Here is a 23,785-nt window from a genome sequence, read left to right as displayed (position 1 = left end):
TACAAACTGGGCTGAACAGGTACAATAAGCCCGAGCCTGTGGCTATTTCTCTGTATTCACCAGTGTAATGTTTGTAGATCCTTTATTATTTATGCTCATATTCTCCAAAGTCAAGAGATGATGTATTTCACCGTATGCGTGAGAAGCACCAGATTAGTCAGTCAATATGTCTGCCTCACTGGAGAGAGAGAGGAGGGGAGGAGAGGGGAGAGGAGGGGAGGGGAGGGGAGGGGAGGGGAAGGGAGAGGAGAGATATGTGTTTGTGTGTGCGTGTGTGTGTGTGTGTGTGTGTGTGTGTGTGTGTGTGTGTATGTGTTATTGATCAGTGCAAACCTATCTAATACTGTTCATGCCTCCCCAGTCATGGACCACAGTTATAATGTCACAACTATAAGACATTCTTTTTAGGATATTACGTCTAAACAATATAGTATGAATGAATCAGTAAAGGAATGACAGTGCTTATTAAGTTTTGACTGTGTATCATCGACTTTTCTAAATGTAGTGTTACAACAATAAAAGTAAAGCCAGCTGCTGCCTTCAAGAAGCTTATATTCTAAAAGAGACAATGCATAAAGAGTAATAATGTCCAGGGAAGGTTATCTTGGCTTGGAAAATGATAATAATAACAAGTAGAATCTTAGGGTGACACACCCTTTCCAATAGTGATGACAGTATTGATTTAATCATGGTTCTAAAAATGAAAAATGGGGAAGGCCTAGATGATGGGCAGCAAAAGTAGTTGGCAGGAAGACAGCAGAGAAATAAAATAAAGCATGACTGGAACATTCACTAATATTAATCTTGACTTGAGTGGGAGGTTTAAAGTTTAAAAAGGTTGTCTTGGGGGCAGTTCAGTGGTGCAGTGGATAGAGCATCGGCCCTGAAGTCAAGAGGACCTGAGTTCAAATTTGACCTTAGACACATAATACTTACCTAACTGTGTGATCTTAGGAAAGTCACTTAACCCCAATGTCATGCAAAAACAAAAACAGTCATCAATCCATAATAAACAGGTAAGTATTTAAGTGCCTACTATAGATCATATCTTGTACTAAATCCTAGCAAGGCATAGAAGGGCAACAACAACAACAACAAGCTCTCAAGGAGCTCAAAGTCAAATGGGAGAGAGACAATATACAAACTGCTATACTACATATAGGATAAATTAGAAAAAATCAATAGAGGGGAGGCACTAGAATTAAAGGGAAAAAGGGAAAAGCTTCTCATAGAAGATTGGATTTTCTGTTTGAAGAGTAAGATGTAAAACTTGATCTATAGCCCAGAATGGAGCATGTTGTATGAGGAAGGGCAAGGAAGTCAGTGTCAGTAGATCATAAAGGATGTCGAGGGGTGTAATATAAAAGGACTAGAGAGGTAAGGGTGGGGCACCTTATGAAGGTTTTACGTATCAACCAGAGAATTTTTTTACTTGAATTGTAGAGGTGCTAAGGAGATACTGAAGTTTATTGAATAGAAAGGGAGGGTGACATGGTCAGAGCTGTGCTTTATAGAAAAATCATTTTGACAGATAAATGAATGATGAACTGAATTTTGAGAGACCAATAGCAAAGTTATTACCCAATCCAGGAGTGAAGTGATAAGGACTTTCAACAGAATGTCAAAAAAGAGAAGGGAGAATATGTGAGATATATCTGAGTCACAGAGATAAAATCAACAGACCTTAGCAATAGATTGGAAATGAGAGTGTAAAAGTGAGGAGTTGACTTAGGAACCCGGGTGACAATGTTAAGGGAGTTTAGAAAGGGAAAAAGGACTGGGAAGAAAAATAATGAATTCAGTTTTTGACATAGGGTTTAAGAAATCTCTGGGACATCTAGTTTGAGATATCTAATAGAAAGCTGGAGATGCAAGTCTGGGGTTGGAGAAGTAGGTCTTAAAAATCATTAGCATAGAGATAATAACTGAAATTATGGGAAGGAATCGCCAGTGAACTAGCATAGAGGGAAAAGAGATCCCTGGTCGCTGAGTGAGGTAAGTAATTTTTGTTTTAAGAATTTCATAATTCATTTCTCAAGAGAGTCAGAGGTAACTTTGTTTAAAATCAGGATTTAAAATACCTGCTAAATTCCAGTGCTGATTTCCTTGTTTCTTACCCAGCATTTCCTACTCTCTTACACAGTTGCAATAATCCATTGTAGTTGTTTGTGAATAAAACATATTAGCCCTACTTCACTGCAAGCTCTATGTCCATAAAAATAATTCACATTCATAAGCTTTTTAATACACTAAACTTGTAAAGTGTGTATTAAAATATTATTAAACTCATAGATGGAAAAACTGAAGCTTGAATAGGCTAAGTCAACAAGTTAGCCATCAAGCACTTTAAATGCTGGCAATGTGTCAAACTTGTGTGGATTATTTTCCTCAAGGTGAAATTCATGTCTAGATCTTTTGATTCCAAATGATCCTTTTGTCTATACTACATTGCCTATCCTATTAGGCAAGAGATTGAGTCTTCCTTAAAAAATACCCTCCCTACCCATCTTTGTCTAGTGAATTCCTACTTCTTATTTCAACACAAATGCTACTTCTTCCCTGAAGCTTTCTCTTATCATCACCACCATCCCACTAGTCTCCATCCCTACAACTTTGAATAATACTTTATTCTTCTCTTATGTGCCAAGTATGTTCTGAGGAACATACTTGGGCAGTTGTGTATTGTTGTATCACCTCAGTGAACTGCAGGACTGGATTTTATTCATCTAAACTACCTTAGAACAGAAGATAGAAAACCTTACTCAAATAAAGTCTCCTGAATTAGAATGGAAAAAAATAGAATTGAATGCCTCCACAGGACAAAATAAATGTTAGAACAAAAACAAAAAAAATGAAAAATAGAAGAAATTGTCAGGAAACCACTATCAAAAACAACTTGCTAATAAAATAGGTCAGAGAGATAAATTAATAATCATCATTATGCATGAAAATTATGCCAAAAATGGATAACATGCTTTAATAAAATGGAGTGAAAACTGCCTGGCTCTATTGAAACCAGAGGGTAAAGTGAAAATAGAAACAATCCACTTGGCAGCCTTTGAAAAAATACTAAAATGAAAACTGTAAGAAATGGCATAGCCAAAACCAAAGCTTCCAAAGTCAAGAAAAAACATCAAATTCATTGCACCCCTAATCCTAAAAATAAGTGATCAGTCCATTTGTTGTATACATAGGAACTTGCTGGTTCATAGGTGGTTCACTAGTCAAACATACAGTCATTTCTATAAGATAGAGCTAGTCCTCATATTTATAGTTACAGCTAAATATGATTTTTGGAAAAACTTGTGCTGAAAAAAACATTTTAAATACATATGAAAATGTTGTTAAAGTAATCTGGAGGGATCATAGAATTAAGAGCCAGAAGGGAATTTAAGGATCATCCCATCTCAATCTTTCATTTTACAGAGTTGTAAATCAGAGAAATGTGATAACTTGCATAAGGTTAACCAGGCAGCAAGCAGGAGACCAAGATTGGAGTCCAAATTTCTGCTTCCAAATTCAATGTTCCCTGGTTACTTCATGTGGCAAATCTTTTTTTGTCTGATGAATTAACCAATCAGGCTACAAGTATTTATTGAACAACCTCCCAACTACTCAGCCCTGAATGTATTTGTAAAATAAACTATTATACTCTAACATATCTGTTTAATACATTTGGAGTCTTTCTTTTAAAGCCAGAAACATGATTGTTATAGATTTATAAGAGATATTGGCTGGTGCATCAATATGTACTGTGAAATAATAACCCCCCCAAAAGATCATGGAATGGAACAGTAGGCTCCTGCTGCTTTGTGATTATGGAGATGAAACCAAAAGGCTTATTTTTGAAAGAGGAGAGAAAGCTCCTCTAATAGCATTGTGCCACAGATCTGCTTATTCTGTCACACCTACCAACACATAGATTCTTGGAAGTAGGCTGAATAGTGGAACTCTAGTCTGAGATGCTCCATTTAAAATGGTTTTCAACACAAAAGATAAATAAGTAAATATGCTTCATGTTTGAACAAGCCTGTAGAAGGTTAGCTTATCTATAGATTTGCTTTACTGAATTGGTTTCATTGAAAGAGCAGAATGAGTTATTGTTTGGGCTTTGTTATTATTTTTTTAATTTTTAAAATATATGTCTGAGAAAACATCTATGAATCTAAATATTATAATTATAATAATAATCCTAATAACTGCCCATATTTCTGTAGCATCTTACATTGCTGTTGTTGTTCAGTCATGTCTGACTTTTCATGAATCCATTTGGAATTTTCTTGGCAATTATACTGAAGTGGTTTGCCATTTCCTTCTCCAATGAATCCGTTTTGTCAGATAATTAGAGATAAAATGACTTTCCCAAGGTCACACAATTAGTAAGTGTCAAGTGTTTTGGTTTTTGGTTTTTGCAAGGCAATGGGGTTTAGTGACTTGCCCAAGGTCACACAGCTAGGCAATTACTAAGTGTATTTGAGGATTTACAATTACTAAGTGTATTTGAAGATGGATTTGAAGGACTAAAGCTGCCCCAAATCACTTTCTTCTTGATAATCATACAAAGTAAAGATGAGGAGTTAGGGTGCGGATAGTATCTGTGATTTCTTCCATGTAGGAAACTCTTAATAGGGAAACTACTTCCATTAACGCAGATTGGCAGCTGCTCTGCTATTTATAGCTTAGGAAATTGAGTCATTAAGTTATTTGCCCCAAATCACCCAAAATGTTTCAGAAGTAAAATTAAAATGAATCTAGATTTTCTTGATCATCGGTGAGTTCTCAATCTATCAGAATACTTCTGGATATACTGGGAAAGTATAAGTAGCCCTCTTTTGAAGAAGAGGAAGTTAAATCACTCATTTAAGTTTATACAACTGGAAAGGTGGCAGAATTGAGCCCTTGACTCCAAGTCTTTTGGTTTCAAGGGTTATGTCCTTTGGGTTTTTTTTTCCTCACATGACTTTGGACTCAGACAGTCTGTGTTCAAATTATTCCTATATCTTTGTATAAACTTGGGCAAGTCACTTAACCTTTCTGGACTTTATTTATTTATCTATGTGACATGTGAACCCTATCCTTCTTTCCCAGAGCCAGCCTGGTTATATAATCCTTAAGAGTTCTAGAGAGGCTTTTTATTTATTTAAAGAAAAATCCATTTACCAATACTTTCAGGTATTTTTAATAGAAACAAGTGTTGAACTTTATCAAAAGGTTTTTCTGTATTGATTTGATCATATGAATTTTTTACTTTTCTTAGTGATATAATTAATTATGTTAATAGTTTTTCCATATGTTAAACCATTCTAGCATTCCTGATGTAAATCTCACTTGATCATGATGTATAATCTTTGTAATAAATTATTGTAATCTTTTAGCTAGCATTTTATTGAGGATTTTTGCCTTCATTAATGAATAGTTATTAGAATTATGAAATTATAAAGAATAGGAGTGTAAAACCTTGATTGATACAAGATTTAGAAAAATTTAATTGCATTCATTAAATGAAATTAGTTTATAATTTCCTTTTTCTGTTTTTGCTTTTCCTGATTTAGGTATCAGTATCACATAGGAAAAGGAGTTTGATAAAAATCTATTATTTGCCTATTATTCCAAATAATTTAATTAATATTAGAATTAGCCAATCTTTAAATGTTTGAAATAATTCACTTGTAAAACCATGAGTTCATTTCTGTAGTTTTCCTTGAAAGATATTCCTCTTCTCTCTGTCTTTTTTGAGCATCAGAGCAAAACTTTTACTTTAAAAATGATTGGGTAAAAGGGTACCAGGCCTTATATACTAGAATGGAGTTAGGAAAAAAATGTATTTCTTATGAATTATGGATTAATTTCCTTTAACTTTCCAAGCTAAATGAAATCTCTCTATGCTTTCACTAATTAAAACAATAAAAATAACATCTTCCTATAAAAATAAATGATGTACTGGTCCTAGAGAAATTTTTTTCTATTTCTAAGTATTTTAACTAATAATATGAGTTTAGGATAGTGAGGGAAGCAAAAGTTGTACCCAAATTTAGGAAAACCTGAGTTTGCCTCTGAGTGCATCACTTAATCTGAGTCAGTTTCCTCATCTGTAAAATAAGAACCAAGGGTTCATACATCTAATTTTGGAAGGGATCTTTGAGGTCATATGGTCTAAATTCCTCAGTTTTACAGAGGAACAGAGTCCCAAGGAAGGTGAATGACTTGCCCATGATCACACAGGTAGTAAGCATCTAAAGTGGTATGACAGTGCCTGCTTCACAGTATTATTGGAAGGAGCAAATGGAGCAATATAGCATGTCCCAAAAATCTTAGTGCCATTTTAAGACAATGACTTCTTCAATGGATAAAAACAAACAGAGGTTAAGTTACTTGCACAAGGTCACAAAGCTTCTGAATATCTGAGGCTGGATTTGAACTCAAGTTTTCCTGACATCTTATTTTTAATGTCTTTTTTAAAGAAGTTTATTTCAGCAACTAGACACTTTCTGGTAGAAAATAAATGATGCTATTATCATTTTCAAAAACAAAAGGCAGGGGAGGGGAAGAGTAGAGTGTAATATAGTGTAGTGGATAGGGCACTATCTTTTTTTATGCATTTAGAATTAAGTGACTTGCTCAGTATCACACAACTCCCTGAGACCAGATTGGAGCTCAGGTCCTTCTGATTCCTGGGATGGTCCACTGAGCCACCTAGTTGCCTCCACTGTCTCACCTAGTTGCACATATACATATCTCACCTAGTTGCACATATACATACATATTTACATACACACATATATATGTATTGCACATATATCGAAAATGAAGTGCTTTACTTTCCAGGAGTACATGGCAGGTTGATGGATACTATCTGTTAACCCAATCAAACTTCCATCTCATAACACTTTTTAAATTTTCACACAGAAGTCATGCTTTAATATTTTATGATATTTTAGCATCTTAATTCTAATTTCATTATGAATATAATCAACAATTCCTTTTACTTGTTTCAATGCTTCAAAGATCTATGGTTTCATTCAAGTACTCCCATTACTGATGGAGTTCATAGCTCAGTAAGTTAAGTCAACAATCATTTATTAATCTCCTATTAAGTGCATTATCCTAAACCCTAAGGATTCAAAGAAAGAAAAATCAAAATTAAACCAAAAAGAACAGACCCTACTCTCAAGGAATGCACAGTTTAATGTGGAAGACAACTTAAACAACTACATACAAACAAGATAATCTCAGGAAAAAAAGGCATTAATATTAAGGGTGACCAGAAATGGCGTCTCTTGAAGGAAGACAGAGAAGAAGGAAACAGAGATGAAGAGAGAGAGATTTCCAAACACACTTTTAGTTGAAAGTCTCATGAGATATTTGACCCAAAACAATCTGTTTGCTGGTGGACAGATTTTTAGTGATGATTTTAATACTTATGCAGTCTTGTCTTCAGATGACACATATATAACTCCATGCACCAGAAATGGACAGAGTTTGAACCCCCTGGGATTGGCTTCAAGGATCCAAATTGCTACTGTGCCACAATGAGGAGTCAAGCAAGACTTTGGTGACAAATATCTATATATCTAATCTATTAGAAAAGAAAATTAATTTTAATATGCAAAAGAATACACATAAGTGGATTGTATTACTGAGTAAAATCTATAAAACTAAATCAATTCCTTGTTTAAATTGTCTCCATTTAAAGTTATATTGAATGAGTCATAATAGTAAATAAGAATGCTATTAGAAAAGCATAAAAGCTGCACATTGTAAATTGAATGGAATAATTTGCAGCTATTACATATTTATTTTAAACAATTAATTTAATTAGCAATAGCTAAACCAAAAGCCATATTATGAAACACTATTGAATGGATACAGAACCTAATTTTTAGGCATAAGTGAATAGAAGTAGCTATACTGATATAATGCTTTAAGATTTACAGAATGCTTTATATACATTATTTCATTTTATTCTCATAACAATACCATGATGTAGGTATTGTAGATATCAACCCCACTTATAGTTCAGGAAACTCATTGAGTTGAAGTGACTTGACCCTGGCCACACAACTAATGTCAAAGGTGAGATTGATGTCAGGTTTATCCTGAGCTCAGATCACAAAGGATCTTACATGCCAACCTAAGGAATTTGTAACAGGACAGTACAAAATGTTCAGACCTGCACCTTGGGAAAACTATTTTTGGCAAGTTTATTATATACTTGGACAGAGGAGAGACTAGAGGTAGGAAGAGCAATTAAGAGGCTACTTCAATAGTCCAGAAAAGGAGTGCTGAGAACCTAAATGAATGGAAGGAGTGAAGCAAAGGGAAAAGACATGAAAAGTTTTGAGTGTCTCATTTTTAGAGCACAATTTAAAAGACTAGGTAATTGGTTGGATAGGGTAAATATGGGGGAAAGGGGAATAAAAATAAATAAAATTATGTCCATACTATCAACAGAAATACTTATATTTGGAAGAGGGGAGAGTTTAAAGGAGGAAGTGACTTCTATTTTGTAAATTTTCTATTTTGAGCTATAGATGTGGACAAGACAGACCAACATCTGGTGGTATAGATTCAGAAGAATTCAAAAGAGCAGGAAGTTATAAATTAGATGGATAGCTAGCTAGCTGGATAGATGGATGAATGGATGGAGAGAGAGAGAGAGAGAGAGAGAGAGAGAGAGGTAACAGATGATCTAGATCAGATAGAGATCAAGTAGAGAGAGATTAGATAGAAATAGATTAGATATATAGATATTTGTCATTAATAATAAATAAATATGTATTAAGTAACTATGATGTATCATTCAGTTAGATAGGCAGCTAGGTAATGCAATGATACTACAGGACCTGGAGCCAGGAATACACATCTTCCTGAGTTCAAATCACTCCAATATCCCTGCCAAAAGCACATGTGGCACACTGTACAAGGTACTAGAAATGCAAAAACAAAAATTAAACAGTTCATAACCTCCAGAAGCATATCTGAATCCTCATCTATATGTACATTATATACACACATGTGTATAGATAATATACATATATAAGAATACATAAATTATATTCAAAGCAAATGCAAGATAATGTTTATACAAAGAAACACTCACAACTGGGGAGATTAGAAAAGGATGCAGGTAGAAAGTGGTGTGTATGCTGAGAGTTGAAAGAAAATAGGAATTCTAATAGAGAGAAGTGAGGTAGCAAAGCTGTGTATGAGAGACAGTAAACAAGCCAATTTGGACCTAAGAGTCCATGGAGGGGAGCAATATAAAATAAGGTTGGAAAGATGGGTTGGAGCAAGATCATAAAGGGTTTTAATAATTAAACAGGAGAATTTACATTTGTTTCTGGAGGTTATAGAAAGTTACTGGAGTTTATTGAACATAGAACTGCTAATTAAACCTGCATAGAACTGATAATTAAACCAAGATAATGAAATGATGAGGGCAGCTAGGTGGGGCAATGAATAGAGCACCAGACCTGGGGTCAGGAAGATCTAGTACAAATCCAACTTCAGATACTTACTAGCTGTGTGATCCTCTGGGCAAACCACTTAACCCTGTTTGCCTCAGATTTCTCATCTGTCAAATGAGCTAAAGAGAGAAATGGCAAACCATTCCACATCAATATCTATGCCAAGAAAATTCCATGGTCCATGCCCATGGGACCCCATAGAGTTGGACATGACCAAACAAATGAACAACAAATGAAAAGCTCATCAAGTGACAGTATTAACATAAAAAGAGGTCTCATGATCAAATTCTGCTATGCTGCTATGTTTAGAGGAGATAATATATATGATCATCATTTAAAAAAGATTGAGATTGAGCAATCAGCAGGTCAGAGAGTCAGGCGAGATCAGTCAAAAAGAGAGTACCTAAGAGGAGGGGTGGTTGTCAGCAATGTCTGAAACAAAAATGAAATCAGGGGCAGCTAGGTGACACAGTGGATAGAGCACTGGCCCTGGAGTCAGGAGTACCTGAGTTCAAATCCAGCTTCAGACACCTAGCTGTGTGGGCTTGGACAAGCCACTTAAACACATTGCCTTGCAAAAAAACTTAAAAAGGCTCTGAGAATAAAACAGTTAAGAAAGGATTGGGGAATGATGTAGAGTGGTTTGGGAATAGTGGAGAAGAGAAAGCTCATAATGGATTGTACTTGGGAATTTCAGTTTTATCATCTGAAAGTATGGATAACAGTAGTTAATCTATTTGTCTACAAAGCTCAAAGAGGTAGTGAGGTGGGTCAGTGGATAGAGCATTGACTTGGAATTATGGAACTGACTATGGGATCATCTTCTCAGGCTCAAATCCTGCCCTCAGACATTTACTGTGTCATTCTAGACAAGTCATTTAGCCTATGTGCCTGAGTTTCCTCATCTGCAGAATGAAGTGGAAAAAGCAAACCACTTAAGTGAAAACCCTAAAATGGTGTCATAGAGAGTCAGAAACAACTGAACAACAACAATAAAGATCAATTCAGATAATAATGTGTTCAATTGCTTTGTAAATTATAAAGCACTATACAAATGTACATTGTTGTTTAGAGAGTAAACATGGTGTGTTCGGATAATGTTGAGCTTGGAGTCAGGAAGACTGAATCTTGTGTCTGATGCTCATTAACTTAGCCTCTTCAAGTCTCAGATTAAACATCTATAAAATACCCATATAATATAATATAATATACCTATCTAATACCTACAGTAGCAACACCCATACAGTTGCTGTAAGCTTCAATTAAGATACCAGTGAGGAAAAACTTAAAAACTTTAAAAATCATCATATAAATAAATGTGAGATACCATTACTAATGTATTACAGCCAGATATTGTTGCTATCACATTGAAAGCCACGATTTGAATTTCAAAGAGTAACCTAGAATCTTAATTTTATAGATGCAAAGGACCTAGGAGATCTACTGATCTATTTTTCATTTTTTGTAGATAAGTTAGCTCTGACCCACCATGGTGAGATGATATACCCAGTTTCACATAGCCTAGAATCCAGGCCTAGAATTTTATTCTTAGTTCAGTGATCTTTTTATCATATGAACTAAATTCATTTTTACTATATTCATTCACTAGTTGATTTCTGCTAAATAGAATTAAACAAGAAAACCAAAACTCTACTGAACCCATCTACTAATATAGGTCAGGAAGCATATCGGGTTTCAGTATTTGTTAAGAGTTCCCCAGAAGCATAGGTATACATTAAACTATGTTGATGATTTGCAAAGATGATATGAGGATAAATTTTAATTTCATGTACTCCTTTCATCTTCAAAGATACATAATTTTATTTGGTAGTTTTACATTAAGCAATGTCCTTCTTTAGTTTTTGTTCCTAGTTACTGGTTACCAATCATTTACTATTGTTGTCCCAAAAATCTTGGTATAGATTTAAGCTTTATTGGGAATTAATTTTAATTTCTATTAAACTTCAAATCTATACTAAGATTTTTGGGATATGCTATATTTCAATATTTGTCCCAAAGTATCACTTTATTGTTGAGAATATGCAGTTTTATGCTATGGATTTTTTGTTTGTTTAGAGAGAGAATAGAGACTGACCAATGTACAATCCACTGTGTGCTATTTGGTAACATTCATTCAAGAATTGGGACAAATTGTTCTGAACATTCTTTTGAAATATGAATTTAAGGGGGCTGCTAGGTGGCATAGTGGATAAAGCACCGGCCTTGGAGTCAGGAGGACCTGGGTTCAAATCTGGTCTCAGACATTTAATAATTACCTAGCTGTGTAGCCTTGGGCAAGCTACTTAGCCCCATTTGCCTTGCAAAAACCTTAAAAATATATGAATTTAAGAAGGGAATATCCATCGTGAATTTTTGTGACAAAAATCTTTAAAAAGTAGAAATGCCTTTGATTACTTAAATATCTGCAATGTACATATATATGACTTTTGATATTACTATTTTTTCATATTAATATCATTAATAAGAGTGAAATAGCATTCTCTTGTCTGTCTTTTCATCATGTTGACAAGTTCTACAAAGGCAAAATATGTCGAGTCCGGAGGAGGGAGCCCAGGCCGACATCAATATGATGCATAAGCTGGTTCGTTTATTGATCACAGGATACATACTTTTATACTCTACATTTACGTAACCAAGTAGATAAGCGTTTTAGCAAGCATTTTTTCACATGCATACCTTGTGTATGTCTTAGGTGATTGTTTTGAGAACCAAACAGTGTTCTGATAAACAGAGAGAAGATTGTTTTGAGAACCAAACAGTGATTTGATAAACAAAGTGCAGAAGGTAATTATCTCAGAATGCGCTATCTATCTGGGCCTGGGAATGTACCTCCTAGCTCACACATGCAGCTACTCTCTTGTCTAAGCTCTGAAGCACATCATCTTGCTTGTTAAAGCACATAACTATTTCTGTATTAACCCTTCATAGCTCTTAGCCTGGAACATATGTGATACAACATCTCCCCCTTTTCATTTAAAGGCCTGGGAGAGCATGTTTGCTAGAGATCTCTGACAACACAAAAGGATGCATGGTCCAAACAACAAGAATATAACAAGTATAAAGCAAATTACAATTATAGGTTTAACAATTGCCAAAAGCCAAGCAGGTAATCCTAAAGATTTTAACCAATCCTTAAAGAAATCTTCATGTACAGTTATTTTATCAAGATTTTCTTGTAACTTTTTGATTTTAGCATAGACTGAAGCACTATTATCTGAAATATTAAAGCAACACATGCCTTTAAATTCCTCACAACCATGATTATGTAATAAAAGCAAGAAATCTATTGCAGTTCTATTTTGTAGTGTAGCCTTGCGAATGCTCTGAACATCTGTAATTATATCCATTAAAGCCATGGACGTAATGTCAGCCTGAGCTTTTGCCCAACATGCAAGTTTTTTCATGGTATTATAATTAATAGATGCCATTACCCCTGGTGTGAAAAGGGATATGGCTACTGTTTCTGATACTGATAGAAATTTAACATTATTATTACAGTTGGAAGGCAGGGGAATGCTCCTTGTTTTCCTAGGGCTTCTGGAGAAATTAAGGTATGGTGTGGACACTAGTGCTAATTGGCCTAGGTAACAAGGTCCTCCTATAGGACACCATGGGATAGAATGGTATGCCTTTTCTTCACATATCAAAAATACTCCAAGGGGTAATGACTTCGCTCCCTCAATTTGTACTTTAAGGAGCCCCCGTTCTGTTTTTGATAAATTCCAATGATGAAAATGCCCTGATACATTAGTGAATCGTTCCCACTTAGGGGGATCTCAAGGCGCGTTTTCTTTAAAATACTCTAAACCTCCAAATATAAAAACTCCTGTAGCATTATAAAGTTGTGGGGAGTTCACAAGACTACAATGTGGGAGATAAGTGATATTCTCTTTTATTCCAGGGGTAACACTCCACAAGAGATTTATTTCCTGTGGTTCCTGTGTAGTTGGTTTATTTAAAGCCTTTAATATAACTCTTAATCTACAACTATTTTTCAGGGATGGCCAGGTATAATTTTGCTGCTTATCACACATACATGCACAAGAACTATACTGCTGAAAACTCCTACATATTTCCTTTAACTGTCCATAGTACCCTTTCAGTCTCTGTTTGATGTTCTCTGGGTCCAGGGGGATCCCTATGAAGCATGTCTTGAAGGGATCACCAGCTGATTTCAGGGAGATACACATTTGATGCTGTAGATATTTAAGATTCAGATGAGTCACAAGAGCCATGGCAGGCAGGATGCAAGCGCCAGCAGAAAAAGTATCATTTTTCAGGTGAGGTTTTACCCACTTTGCAGGAACCCACTGTGGTTTCGATGAACCTGAAACAACACAAGCATACCCTTGTCCCCAGGTTAGTAACTGATAGGAATTGTCCCATTGGGCAGTCTTAGGATCAAAAACAGAGACAGAAATGTCAACACCGGCAAAGTGTGACACGTTCTTTGAAAAGTGAAAGTAAAGAGGCTTGTTATCTGAGATGGAGTGCTTAGGGTTAAGCCAGTTCAAAACATAAATCACTTTGCTCACTATGTTATGCGGTGATCCCCCAACCTCCCCCTTTTCTTTTAAAAACAAGGCTCAGTAGTTCTTAACATCCTGATGAGCCCCGTCAGTGGTGGTCCTGCCAGGCAGACCGAGGTGAATGAGATGCGGACATGAAGCGGGGTGGGAGGGGGTTAAATCCTCCTCCTTCCTCTGCCAGCCTAGGGATGATTCACGGCGGCTGCCAAGTCAAGTTCTCATTAAGCAGGAGAGTCATTTTACTGCAGTCAGGGCAGGAGGCAACAATCATTCTAGTCTGTGTCAGGGGCAGGTTGAAGGTTTTCGCCAAAGCCTTGGCTGAGATGAGCAGGATGCAGCAGGGGGAGAGAGTGGAAGCACGGCAGTGGCTGGACTAACAGAGCGGAAGGGGGAATAGGATCGGCTTTCCTCCCCTCGGTCAGCCCCCACCCAGGCCACAGAGTGCTGGCGGAGTGCTGGTGGCCCGGGGCCCCTGATCTGAAAAGCCTGCAAGAGACAAAGGCGGCAGTGGGAAGGCTCTGGGGCAGCCCACCCGCCCGCCCTCTTCCCGGCCAGGTGGCGGCGGGGATTAATTAACACTTTTTCTGCTACAGGAGGCACATCCGAACTTCCTCCAATAGCAGTTCTTTCAGCATCAGTCACAGCGGGGCAAGCCCACAAACTTTCAAAGTCATCATAGACAATTTTGCACAGTGTGCCATACAGTTCTGCCAGTCTCTGGGCTTCCTTGCTCTTAGTTTGGACTGCTTCCCATAAGCTTTTTCCCAGCTTATCCCATTTTTCCAAGGAGAAGAGTTCTTCCGTCTTAGTAATTATGCCCTTATCTCTTCCCCAGTGTAATATCCAGGAAACTTCTGATCTCTTAACAGGCAGGTCATATTTTTTTGATAAGTCCTCTAAGGTATTGAGCGCAATGCGCTCCGTGGCTGATACAGCCATTCCCATCCTAAATTCCCTGACTCACCGGTCAGTCATGGCCACTTAAATCCACTTTTCTTCTAGAGCTGAGTGAGGGGGTGTCCAGCACTTCCCTACCAACTCAAACTGGGATGTCTTCTCCCCATTCGACTCACTTCCCTCACATCGGGGTCACCATATGTCGAGTCCGGAGGAGGGAACCCAGGCCGACATCAATATGATGCATAAGCTGGTTCGTTTGTTGATCACAGGATACATACTTTTATACTCTACATTTACGTAACCAAGTAGATAAGCGTTTTAGCAAGCATTTTTTCACATGCATACCTTGTGTATGTCTTAGGTGATTGTTTTGAGAACCAAACAGTGTTCTGATAAACAGAGAGAAGATTGTTTTGAGAACCAAACAGTGATTTGATAAACAAAGTGCAGAAGGTAATTATCTCAGAATGCGCTATCTATCTGGGCCTGGGAATGTACCTCCTAGCTCACACATGCAGCTACTCCCTTGTCTAAGCTCTGAAGCACATCTTGCTTGTTAAAGCACATAACTATTTCTGTATTAACCCTTCATAGTCTTAGCCTGGAACATATGTGACACAACAAAAATGAAACACAATGTTAACATTAATTCATATTGGCTATCTCTATAGCAGAAAGGTGCTTCTACTTGGCAAATCCTTAGTTTTCCCTACTATATGAGAGACTGTACAGTCAATCAGCAATGAAAGAGGACCTGAATGACTATGGAACAGCAATTTCTGATTTCACCATTTGCTTCCAAAACCATGTTTACAAAGCACAAAGTACCTGAATCTTGTAGACAGACATCCCATGCATGGGTGTGCTGAGAGATGTATAACAACAAATGTATAACAGTTGAGGGGGAGGAGGGTAGTAGGGAAGTATGCAGGGGGAGATGAAGGAAGCAGGAAATGTATACACAAATCACTTAAATTTAATCTGAATTATTGACATTTTTTTCCTTTGGTTTCTTAAGGCAACAAAACAACAAAAGAAAATAAATCAAGCCCTGATTTGAAGCATTTGACAATTATCCAGGTGTAAATGTTCACACGAAAAATTTAACAATTTACTCTTCCTATGCCTGCAAGGGTTGACTCTCATACACTTTTTTCCAAGGCAATGGGGTTAAGTGACTTGCCCAAGGTCACACACCTAGGTAATTATTAAATGTCTGAGGTCAAATTTGAATTTGGGTCCTCCTGATTCCAAGACCAGTGTTCTGTCCACTGCACCATCTAGTAGTCCCTCTCATGTACTCTTGATCATCCTAGGAGATAATTTTCCTTTGTGTTTGTACCAAATCTATATGATATGGATGAACCAAATGTAAACTGAATTAGCTTCCTTCCTGTTCTCCTAATGCAAATGACAACTCTAATGACAATGAACACATAAATTAAATGTAGTGCTGACTAACAGAAAACCAGACATCTAATTTTTCAATACAAGTCTGCTGAGTATAATAATTTGAGGACTAAAATGCCCAGCTAAGTTTTGCGTGTACCTGAGAACACGGTTGTTACTTAAAGGTGAGTGACTGGATAAAATAACCATAAAATTATCAATAATACTTGCTAAATCCATATTACTACTCCCCAAATCACTATGATAAATTTGTCTTTAATACTGAGAAAAGACCATCACCACCGAAAAGTTGGTTAGATTGAAATTAGAAGAAAAGTCTCCTTTAAAAAATGATTTTAGGGACGGCTAGGTGGCACAGTGGATAGAGCACTGGCCCTGGAGTCAGGAGTGCCTGAGTTCAAATAAAGCCTCGGACACTTAATAATTACCTAGCTGTGTGGCCTTGGGCAAGCCACTTAACCCCATTGCCTAGCAAAAAAAAAAAAAAAAAAAACCTAAAAAAATTATTCTAGTAGAAGACACTTGATAGACCTTAAACAGTAAAATCATATTACCATATCATGAATATGACCTAACATTCTATTTCTTAAGAGCTTATAAGTAACCTCAATAAGAATTTGTAGCTTTCAAAATGATGACTCATTTTTTGTCCATCTTTCTTTATCCTTCCAGGAAGAAGACATTGCTCGAGAGAGTCGTTTTAATTTCAGTGGCTATGGGATGGGGCATTGCCTCCAAGTTAAAGATGGAACAGCAGTCAAAGCCCCACCGCCCAACCCACCCCCAGCACTCCCAAAAGATTCAGATTCCATCAAAAAGAAGTTTGTAGACCGAGCCAAAAGGATTGATACAATATCTCGAGCTGCCTTCCCCCTGGCCTTCCTCATATTCAATGTCTTTTACTGGATCACATACAAAATCATTCGGCATGAGGATGTCCATAAGAAATAGGTGAACCCTTTGGGTCAAGGGACACTGTTGCCCAAATGTTGTGCTTGTAAATAAATGGTGAAATTGTCTTTCTATCATTTTGACTGAGGGGTTGGGGGGAGGTGAAAAGGGTGGGGGGAGGATTTCATGACACTGAAAGAAGACAGAAAAGTTTCAGTCCATGAAGAAAATTGCACAAAATTAAGTAATCACAGAACTATGTGACAAGGGTCCCCTTACAAATCCCTTAACTTTGTTCTTCCAGATCTTGGGTCAATAAGATGTGCACTTGGGGCCATTTTTTTTGGTTGTTGTTAACTAATTCTGGTACTGAAATGTTCACTTAATTAATACCTAAAATACTTTACATCTAATTATAGCAGCTACCCTCCTGTGAGTTAAGAGGACCAAACTTTTTCAGAAAATGCTGCCTTTGTATGAGAAATTAAGTCCATTGAGCTACATTCCATGATAATATCAGTGTTAGTGTTTCACCAAGTCTTTTTGTGGCTCATAAATTTATACTTAAAAAAGGGAAAGAAATGAACACTTCCAACAAAACAAGATCTCTACTGGATTAGCCTTGTAAGTGTGCATTTTCATATCACCTTGCTTTCCTATAATTGTAACTTTAGGGTTAAAATTGTGTAATATGAGATTAATTTGATAGTATTCTCTCCTGAATATCAACAACACAACCTATGTCATTTTCATTCCAAGATGGTGTACTGACTTTATTCTGGCTGTATTTACATGAAACTTGAAGTGCCAATGTGTTCTTCCCTCCTCTCTACCGCAATATTCATGGACCTCTTGATTCCTAACTGGTGTAGCTCAGATTAGCATTAACTTTTCCATCACTGCTCTCATTGTAGCTGCAAACAATAGTCCAATAGGTTTACAGACCACTGATTTCTACCTTCATTAAAGTGTCTGTCATTTTAAATACCATTGACCAACTTAAGAGTTTTAACATTGTACTGTGATTTTCATGATCTGTAACCTTTTGGTACCAGAGCTACGTGGTTCGAATCCTGGCTACGTGTTTTAAGTAAGAAAAAAGAGAGGTATTTTTGCTTATTCAGATAAAGACAACCTGTAAAAAAATTATAATAAAATTAAAATAAATTTTACAAGTGCAGTAAAAGGGGTTATTTTAAAAATGATTTATTTGTTCAATTTCAATAAAGTTAAGTGTGCTATAGTACTTCTCCAAAATGTTTCCTTTTTCATGGTATGACATTAACCAGGGGATGAGGATAACAATGAATTTTTGGATTGTCTTTTTTCAATAATATTAAAGTTAAATTAAATATTAAAGTTAAATTAAATTAAAATAAAATATTATTTCAATAATATTAAAATTTCAACAAAATTAAATTAATATTAGAATTCAATAATATTAAATTATTCTATTTTCCTTCTCATGTACCATATAGGAGGAAGAAGAAACTATCATTCCCATTTTAGAAGTGGCAAAACTGAGGCACTTAAAGGATTAAATATCTCATCAAAACCATATCATACTATTGAAATGAATTAAATCTATTTTATTTTTTATATACTTCATGCATGATAAACTCTAGAATTATTTATTTCCTATATTTTGAGGAAGGTCTTTCTTATGTACATATACTGGATAACTAGATTATATTCACAATAAGATTGAATAAGAGGCAGGGGAAGGGCAAGAAAAGATTGGGAATCCTCTGGCTAGAACAATGGTTCTCAGGCTATGTTTTTTTTTAAATAGTATAGTAAGCATTAACAAAGCCTCAGTCACACCTAGAATGATAGAAGATAAGATCTCCCAGGGCAGGGATAATTTTATTTTGGTTAATACTTTGAGTTAATAATAAGAATGATGATGACATAGCTTGTACTATATTCCAGGAATATACACTTACAGTTTTTATCTCATTTGATCTTCATGGCATCACTTGGGAGGCCCATGAAGCTCTTATCCCTATTTTACAAATGGGGAAACTGTGGCAAACAGAAGTTAAGTAACTCACCCAGGCCACACATCTAGTAAATGTTTAAAACTATATTTGAACTCATCTTGACTATAGATCATACACTCTATCTACTCTACCAGGCTATTCCATTTTACTAGCAAGTTCTATAAAACCTTGAGAGTCAATCATCTACATAGTTATATGAATTGTTATTTCATTGATACTTCCTCCAACAACCAACAACCCAGTCCTCCTAGATCCTAGGAAACAGTGATCGTGAATTTCTGTGGCCAAAATTTCATCTCCTACTTAGCAACTTTCTGGCTGATTCGGTCTAAACCTAAATTGAATTGTCCTAGGGCAAAAGACCATCCATCACAAGGACTATGCTTAAAGTCCTTCCAACTTGGTAGGACTTGCCAGAGTTTGTTCCTTCCTGGTAGAATGTTTTGAGAACCCAGGATCATACTATGTCAGATTTAGTGGAGACATTTGATACATAAACATTTATAAACATAAACATGTAAGAATAAAGCCTTGATAGCAACATCTGGAGACCCAAAAGCAAAAAAAAAAATACAGTCCTGGACTTTAGCATTTTCTATACTGAAGGAGACAAGATATGTGTGTGTGTATATATATATATATATATATATATATATATATATATATATATATACACACATAAGCAGTCACATGTATGTAGTCATATATATTTGCATATGTGCAAACTAACTACAAAAGAGGTAAGAAAACATTAAAAATAAGGTAGTTTTAAAAACCAAAGGAGTTGATACTTTATCTGAGAAGTCATAGGCAGCTGATGGGATGTTTTGTGTTAGATGTGCCTCTAAAGGAAAATCAATTGATTACTCAAAGTAGGCAGAAATTTGAATCAAGAAGACAAAGTAAGAAGCAACTGCAATAATCCAAATAAGAGTTAGTCCATCCCACTCCCACCTCCTCTTCCCTACAGGTGGAAAGTACCAGCAGGGACCCTCCTCTCAGTGGAGTCTGAGCTTGACACAACAGTAAATTCAGAATTCCCAGGGTCTCAGAGGAGGAAGAAGAGCTATAGCTTGAACCCCCTCTGGCAACAATTGAACCTTTATCCAAACCCTGAAAAGGAAGGGAGCTCAGGAGGGCAAACTGAGGCTTAGAATAGGGAGGCTAGATCTAACCCCCAAGCCTGAATTTGATAGGTTCCCTTGCTCCTCTAGTTCATTTAGTAATAGATTTGATCTCTAGGCTTCTTGTTCTTTGATCAGTCTTTGCTTCAAAGGTCTTAATCCCCACTGATACTTTCTTCTCTCTCCTCTTCCTCAGACATTCACAGATATACAAATGCTCAGGATCTGCTCACTTGTCAGTTATTGACCAAGGGGCAGTGGTCTTGGACAGACCTGGTATAGGAAGCCTTTAGATAACTGGATGGTACAATGAGGGAAGGGCTGACAGTGCAGTCCAGAAGAATAAAGTGTCAGGTACTTCTTGACATGTGTGAACCAAGGACAAATTGCTTAATCCCTCAGTCTCCTCATCCTTAAAATTAAAGTGTTGGAATCCATTAGGTACCTTCTAGATTTAAATCTATGTGAACTTCTAATGCACATACATAGATCACAGTTGCTTGTAGCCTGAGATCTCTAGTTCTCCCTTTCTCTAGATTAAGTTTTCATAATCAAGAACTGATATGTTTTGTGTCATGGACTTCTTTGGTATTATGGTATAGGCTAGTGGATCTTTTCACAAAATAATAGAAAAAATTAATTGGTGCAGTGAATGGGAGTCTGGACTTGAAGCCAGGAAGAAGAAGTTCAAATCTGACCTCAGATGTGTAATTCTGGGCAAGTTACTTCACCTTTGTCTCCACTATTGTTGAGAGGATGAAATGAGTTAATACCTGTAAAGTATTTTGCACAATTGTTGGCACTCAATTGGTGTCTAATAAATCCTTGCTCAAATTTAAATAATATTGTAAATGCATAAAATAAAACACAATGGATAATAAAGAAATCAATTATATTGAAATATAGGTATATCTATATATGTATATATTAAATAAATTCATAGACTCTGGGTTAATAAACCCTAAGGAGAGCTATCAGCCCTTTATCCCTTTTCCCCTGATCTTTCTAGTCAGTAATTACCTTTCTCCTCAGAACTTATGAAGTACTTTACTCATTCTTCTCTAATGAACTTATGAAATGTGTATTAGAATTCTTTTGGCTCATCATCTTTGAGCACCATGAGAGTAGGCATTATCTCTTTTCAACTTTTGTCCCATTCAGTGTAAAACAAAAATAGAAAAATCTTTTTAACCTCCTACAATTAAAACTTCCCTAATTGCTCCAGCCTGATGACTGCTCCCTCTGAAGTTTCAGCGGGGCTATCTGCATCATTGAGTTACAATATTATGTTTTATTTCACGTGACAAAGGGAAAAGTAGCAGAGGAAACCAGAATCAGAGAAAAGAGGTTCAAATCCCAGCTCTTCAATTTACTACCTGTGTGTCTTTAGACAAGTCATTTTCATCTCTCCAGACCTCAGTTTTCTAATCTGTAAAATAAGGGGGCTGTACTTAATCATCTCTAAAAACATCTAAATCTCTGATCTTGTGGTGAGGAAATAAATTATTGATTGTTCTGCAAACTGAGAGATGAGGTCAAATGTGAAAGACACTATAGAGTTTGAAATGACAAGATTTGGACATGTAGGTTGGAAGTTAATGAATAGTCAAAGAAATGAATCTATATGAATGAATCAGACAGTCAAAAACAGTTATTTATTCAGTGTTTACCATGTACTAGGCCTAAGATAAAACCTAGAGATACAAACAGAAAAAAAATAAGCCAGATTGTCTCTGTTCTAAAGGAATTCATATTCTAATTAAGAGGCAACACATAAGAGGGTTCAGATGCAGAGTAGATATAAAGACCCAATATTCTTTAGGAAACAATGGCAAATCATAAGGTCCACTGGCCTACAATGTCTGCAGAAGGATGGTAACTGATGAATCCCTTCTCATTTAAGTGTGTGTGAGTGTTTGTGTGTGTGTGTGTGTTTGAGTGTGTATGTGTGTGGTGTGTGATACCTCTGACCTATAACTGGTGGAAATGGAGTAGTAGGTTTTTGGGTATAAGTGGGGCAAAGGCTCTTGGTACACTCTTACAGTGATGGGAATGAATAAATATGGTTAATATCTATCTGTCTGGTAAGGGGCCTTCAACATCTAATAGAAACCGAATAGGGACTAGGGTGAATGAGAGGAAAGTTCCAGTTTCTTTCAATAGATTTGTTCTTTTTCCTGCTATGCTCTAAGACCACTTATTGAGATCAAATTTTACCGATTAGGAAATGGAGACCTGAAAAGATGAAATAACTTACTTAAAGACAAATAGGTAGTAAGCTGAAGAGTAGGGTATCCTAAAGAGAATAGGAAAACTTGTTAAGTGAGATAGGTTAGGGTTCAGTTTTAGACAAAATGAGTTTGAGAAAAGAGTAACAACATATCCAGGTTGAAATCTCCACAAAGCATTTGCTGCTAACTAGTCTAGAGTTCAGAAAAAGATGGATATATTAATCTGCATAGAGATGATAATTAAAGCAATGGAAACTGATAAAATTACCATGACAGAGAATGTAGAGAAAAAATAAAAGAAGAACCAAGACAGAGCCTTAGGACACACATATAATTAGGGAAATTAATATAATGATGAAGTTAGTAAATGAGACTAAGAAGGAATAGTCAGACAAATTAGGGAGAGCAGTGTCATAAAAGTTCGAAGATGAGAAGAACTAGGAGAAGAGGGAGGTCAGGTGTCTAAGGCTGGAGAGAAATTCAAAAGGGTAAAGGGTAAATGGTAAAGATTGAGAAAAAAACAGTTTTAGTTACATAATGTATTCAGTAGCCAGAGTACAAAGGGTTAAATAGTGAAAGACTGGAAAGAAAACTGAGGAATGGAGTGTTAATAAATACTTATCAACTTTTTTCAAGAAATTTGGTTGAAAAAGAAAGAAATAGAGCTTGATAGAAACAGTAGGGTTTACTGAAATACTTTTTTAGATAGAAGAGTAGGGAGACTTTAAGCATATATAAAGGAAGTAGAGAAGTTAATAAGTAGAACTTAGATAAATATGTATATATATATATATATATATATATATATATATATACAGCTACAGATATAGCTTATGTAGCTATAGATAGATCTAGATCTAGATATTGTAGACATAGATATTGATAATATCAACCACTAAGTATTTATTTGGTATGTATCATGTACTACATATTATGCTAGCCACAGCCTTTGCCTTCAGGAAGTATATATGGGGGGAGGGGGGAGGGCAGGAGGGGGGGAGGCATCTCCAGTCATCCTGACTTATGTCTTCTCACTGGACTCCAGTGAGTCAGAGAATAGAATCAGGCTGATGACTTTGCTTCACTTAAATCCAACACACTTGCTCAGTCAAGGCATCACCCTCCTAAGGTTATTGGATCTCTTCAAGAATGAAGGATGAATAGCAATTCTAATAAGAAAGGCATTATGCAAAAGGAGTATAGATAATA

General features: G+C 36.1%; 1 protein-coding gene across 3 annotated transcripts in view; it reads left to right on the top strand.

The window, feature by feature from the left end:
- Positions 1 to 17,344, top strand: part of GLRA2 (glycine receptor alpha 2) — a 272,444-nt gene extending 255,100 nt beyond the window's left edge. The window contains exons 8-9 of one of the 3 annotated variants that reach the window (XM_074192704.1): positions 16,644 to 16,671; positions 17,007 to 17,344. In XM_074192704.1, the coding sequence (XP_074048805.1) occupies positions 16,644 to 16,671; positions 17,007 to 17,278 (300 nt within the window). In that variant the 3' untranslated portion in view covers positions 17,279 to 17,344. Of the gene's footprint in view, positions 1 to 16,643; positions 16,672 to 16,999 lie in introns of all 3 variants that reach the window. The other 2 variants (XM_074192705.1, XM_074192703.1) reach the window with 2 other exon arrangements.
- The last annotated feature ends 6,441 nt before the right edge of the window (positions 17,345 to 23,785 follow it).

The sequence above is a fragment of the Macrotis lagotis genome, chromosome 6, assembly GCF_037893015.1.
Source record: "Macrotis lagotis isolate mMagLag1 chromosome 6, bilby.v1.9.chrom.fasta, whole genome shotgun sequence".
NCBI lineage: Eukaryota > Metazoa > Chordata > Mammalia > Peramelemorphia > Peramelidae > Macrotis > Macrotis lagotis.
The sequence above is the reverse complement of the archived record's forward strand: the minus strand, read 5'-3'. Positions and strand labels throughout refer to the sequence as shown.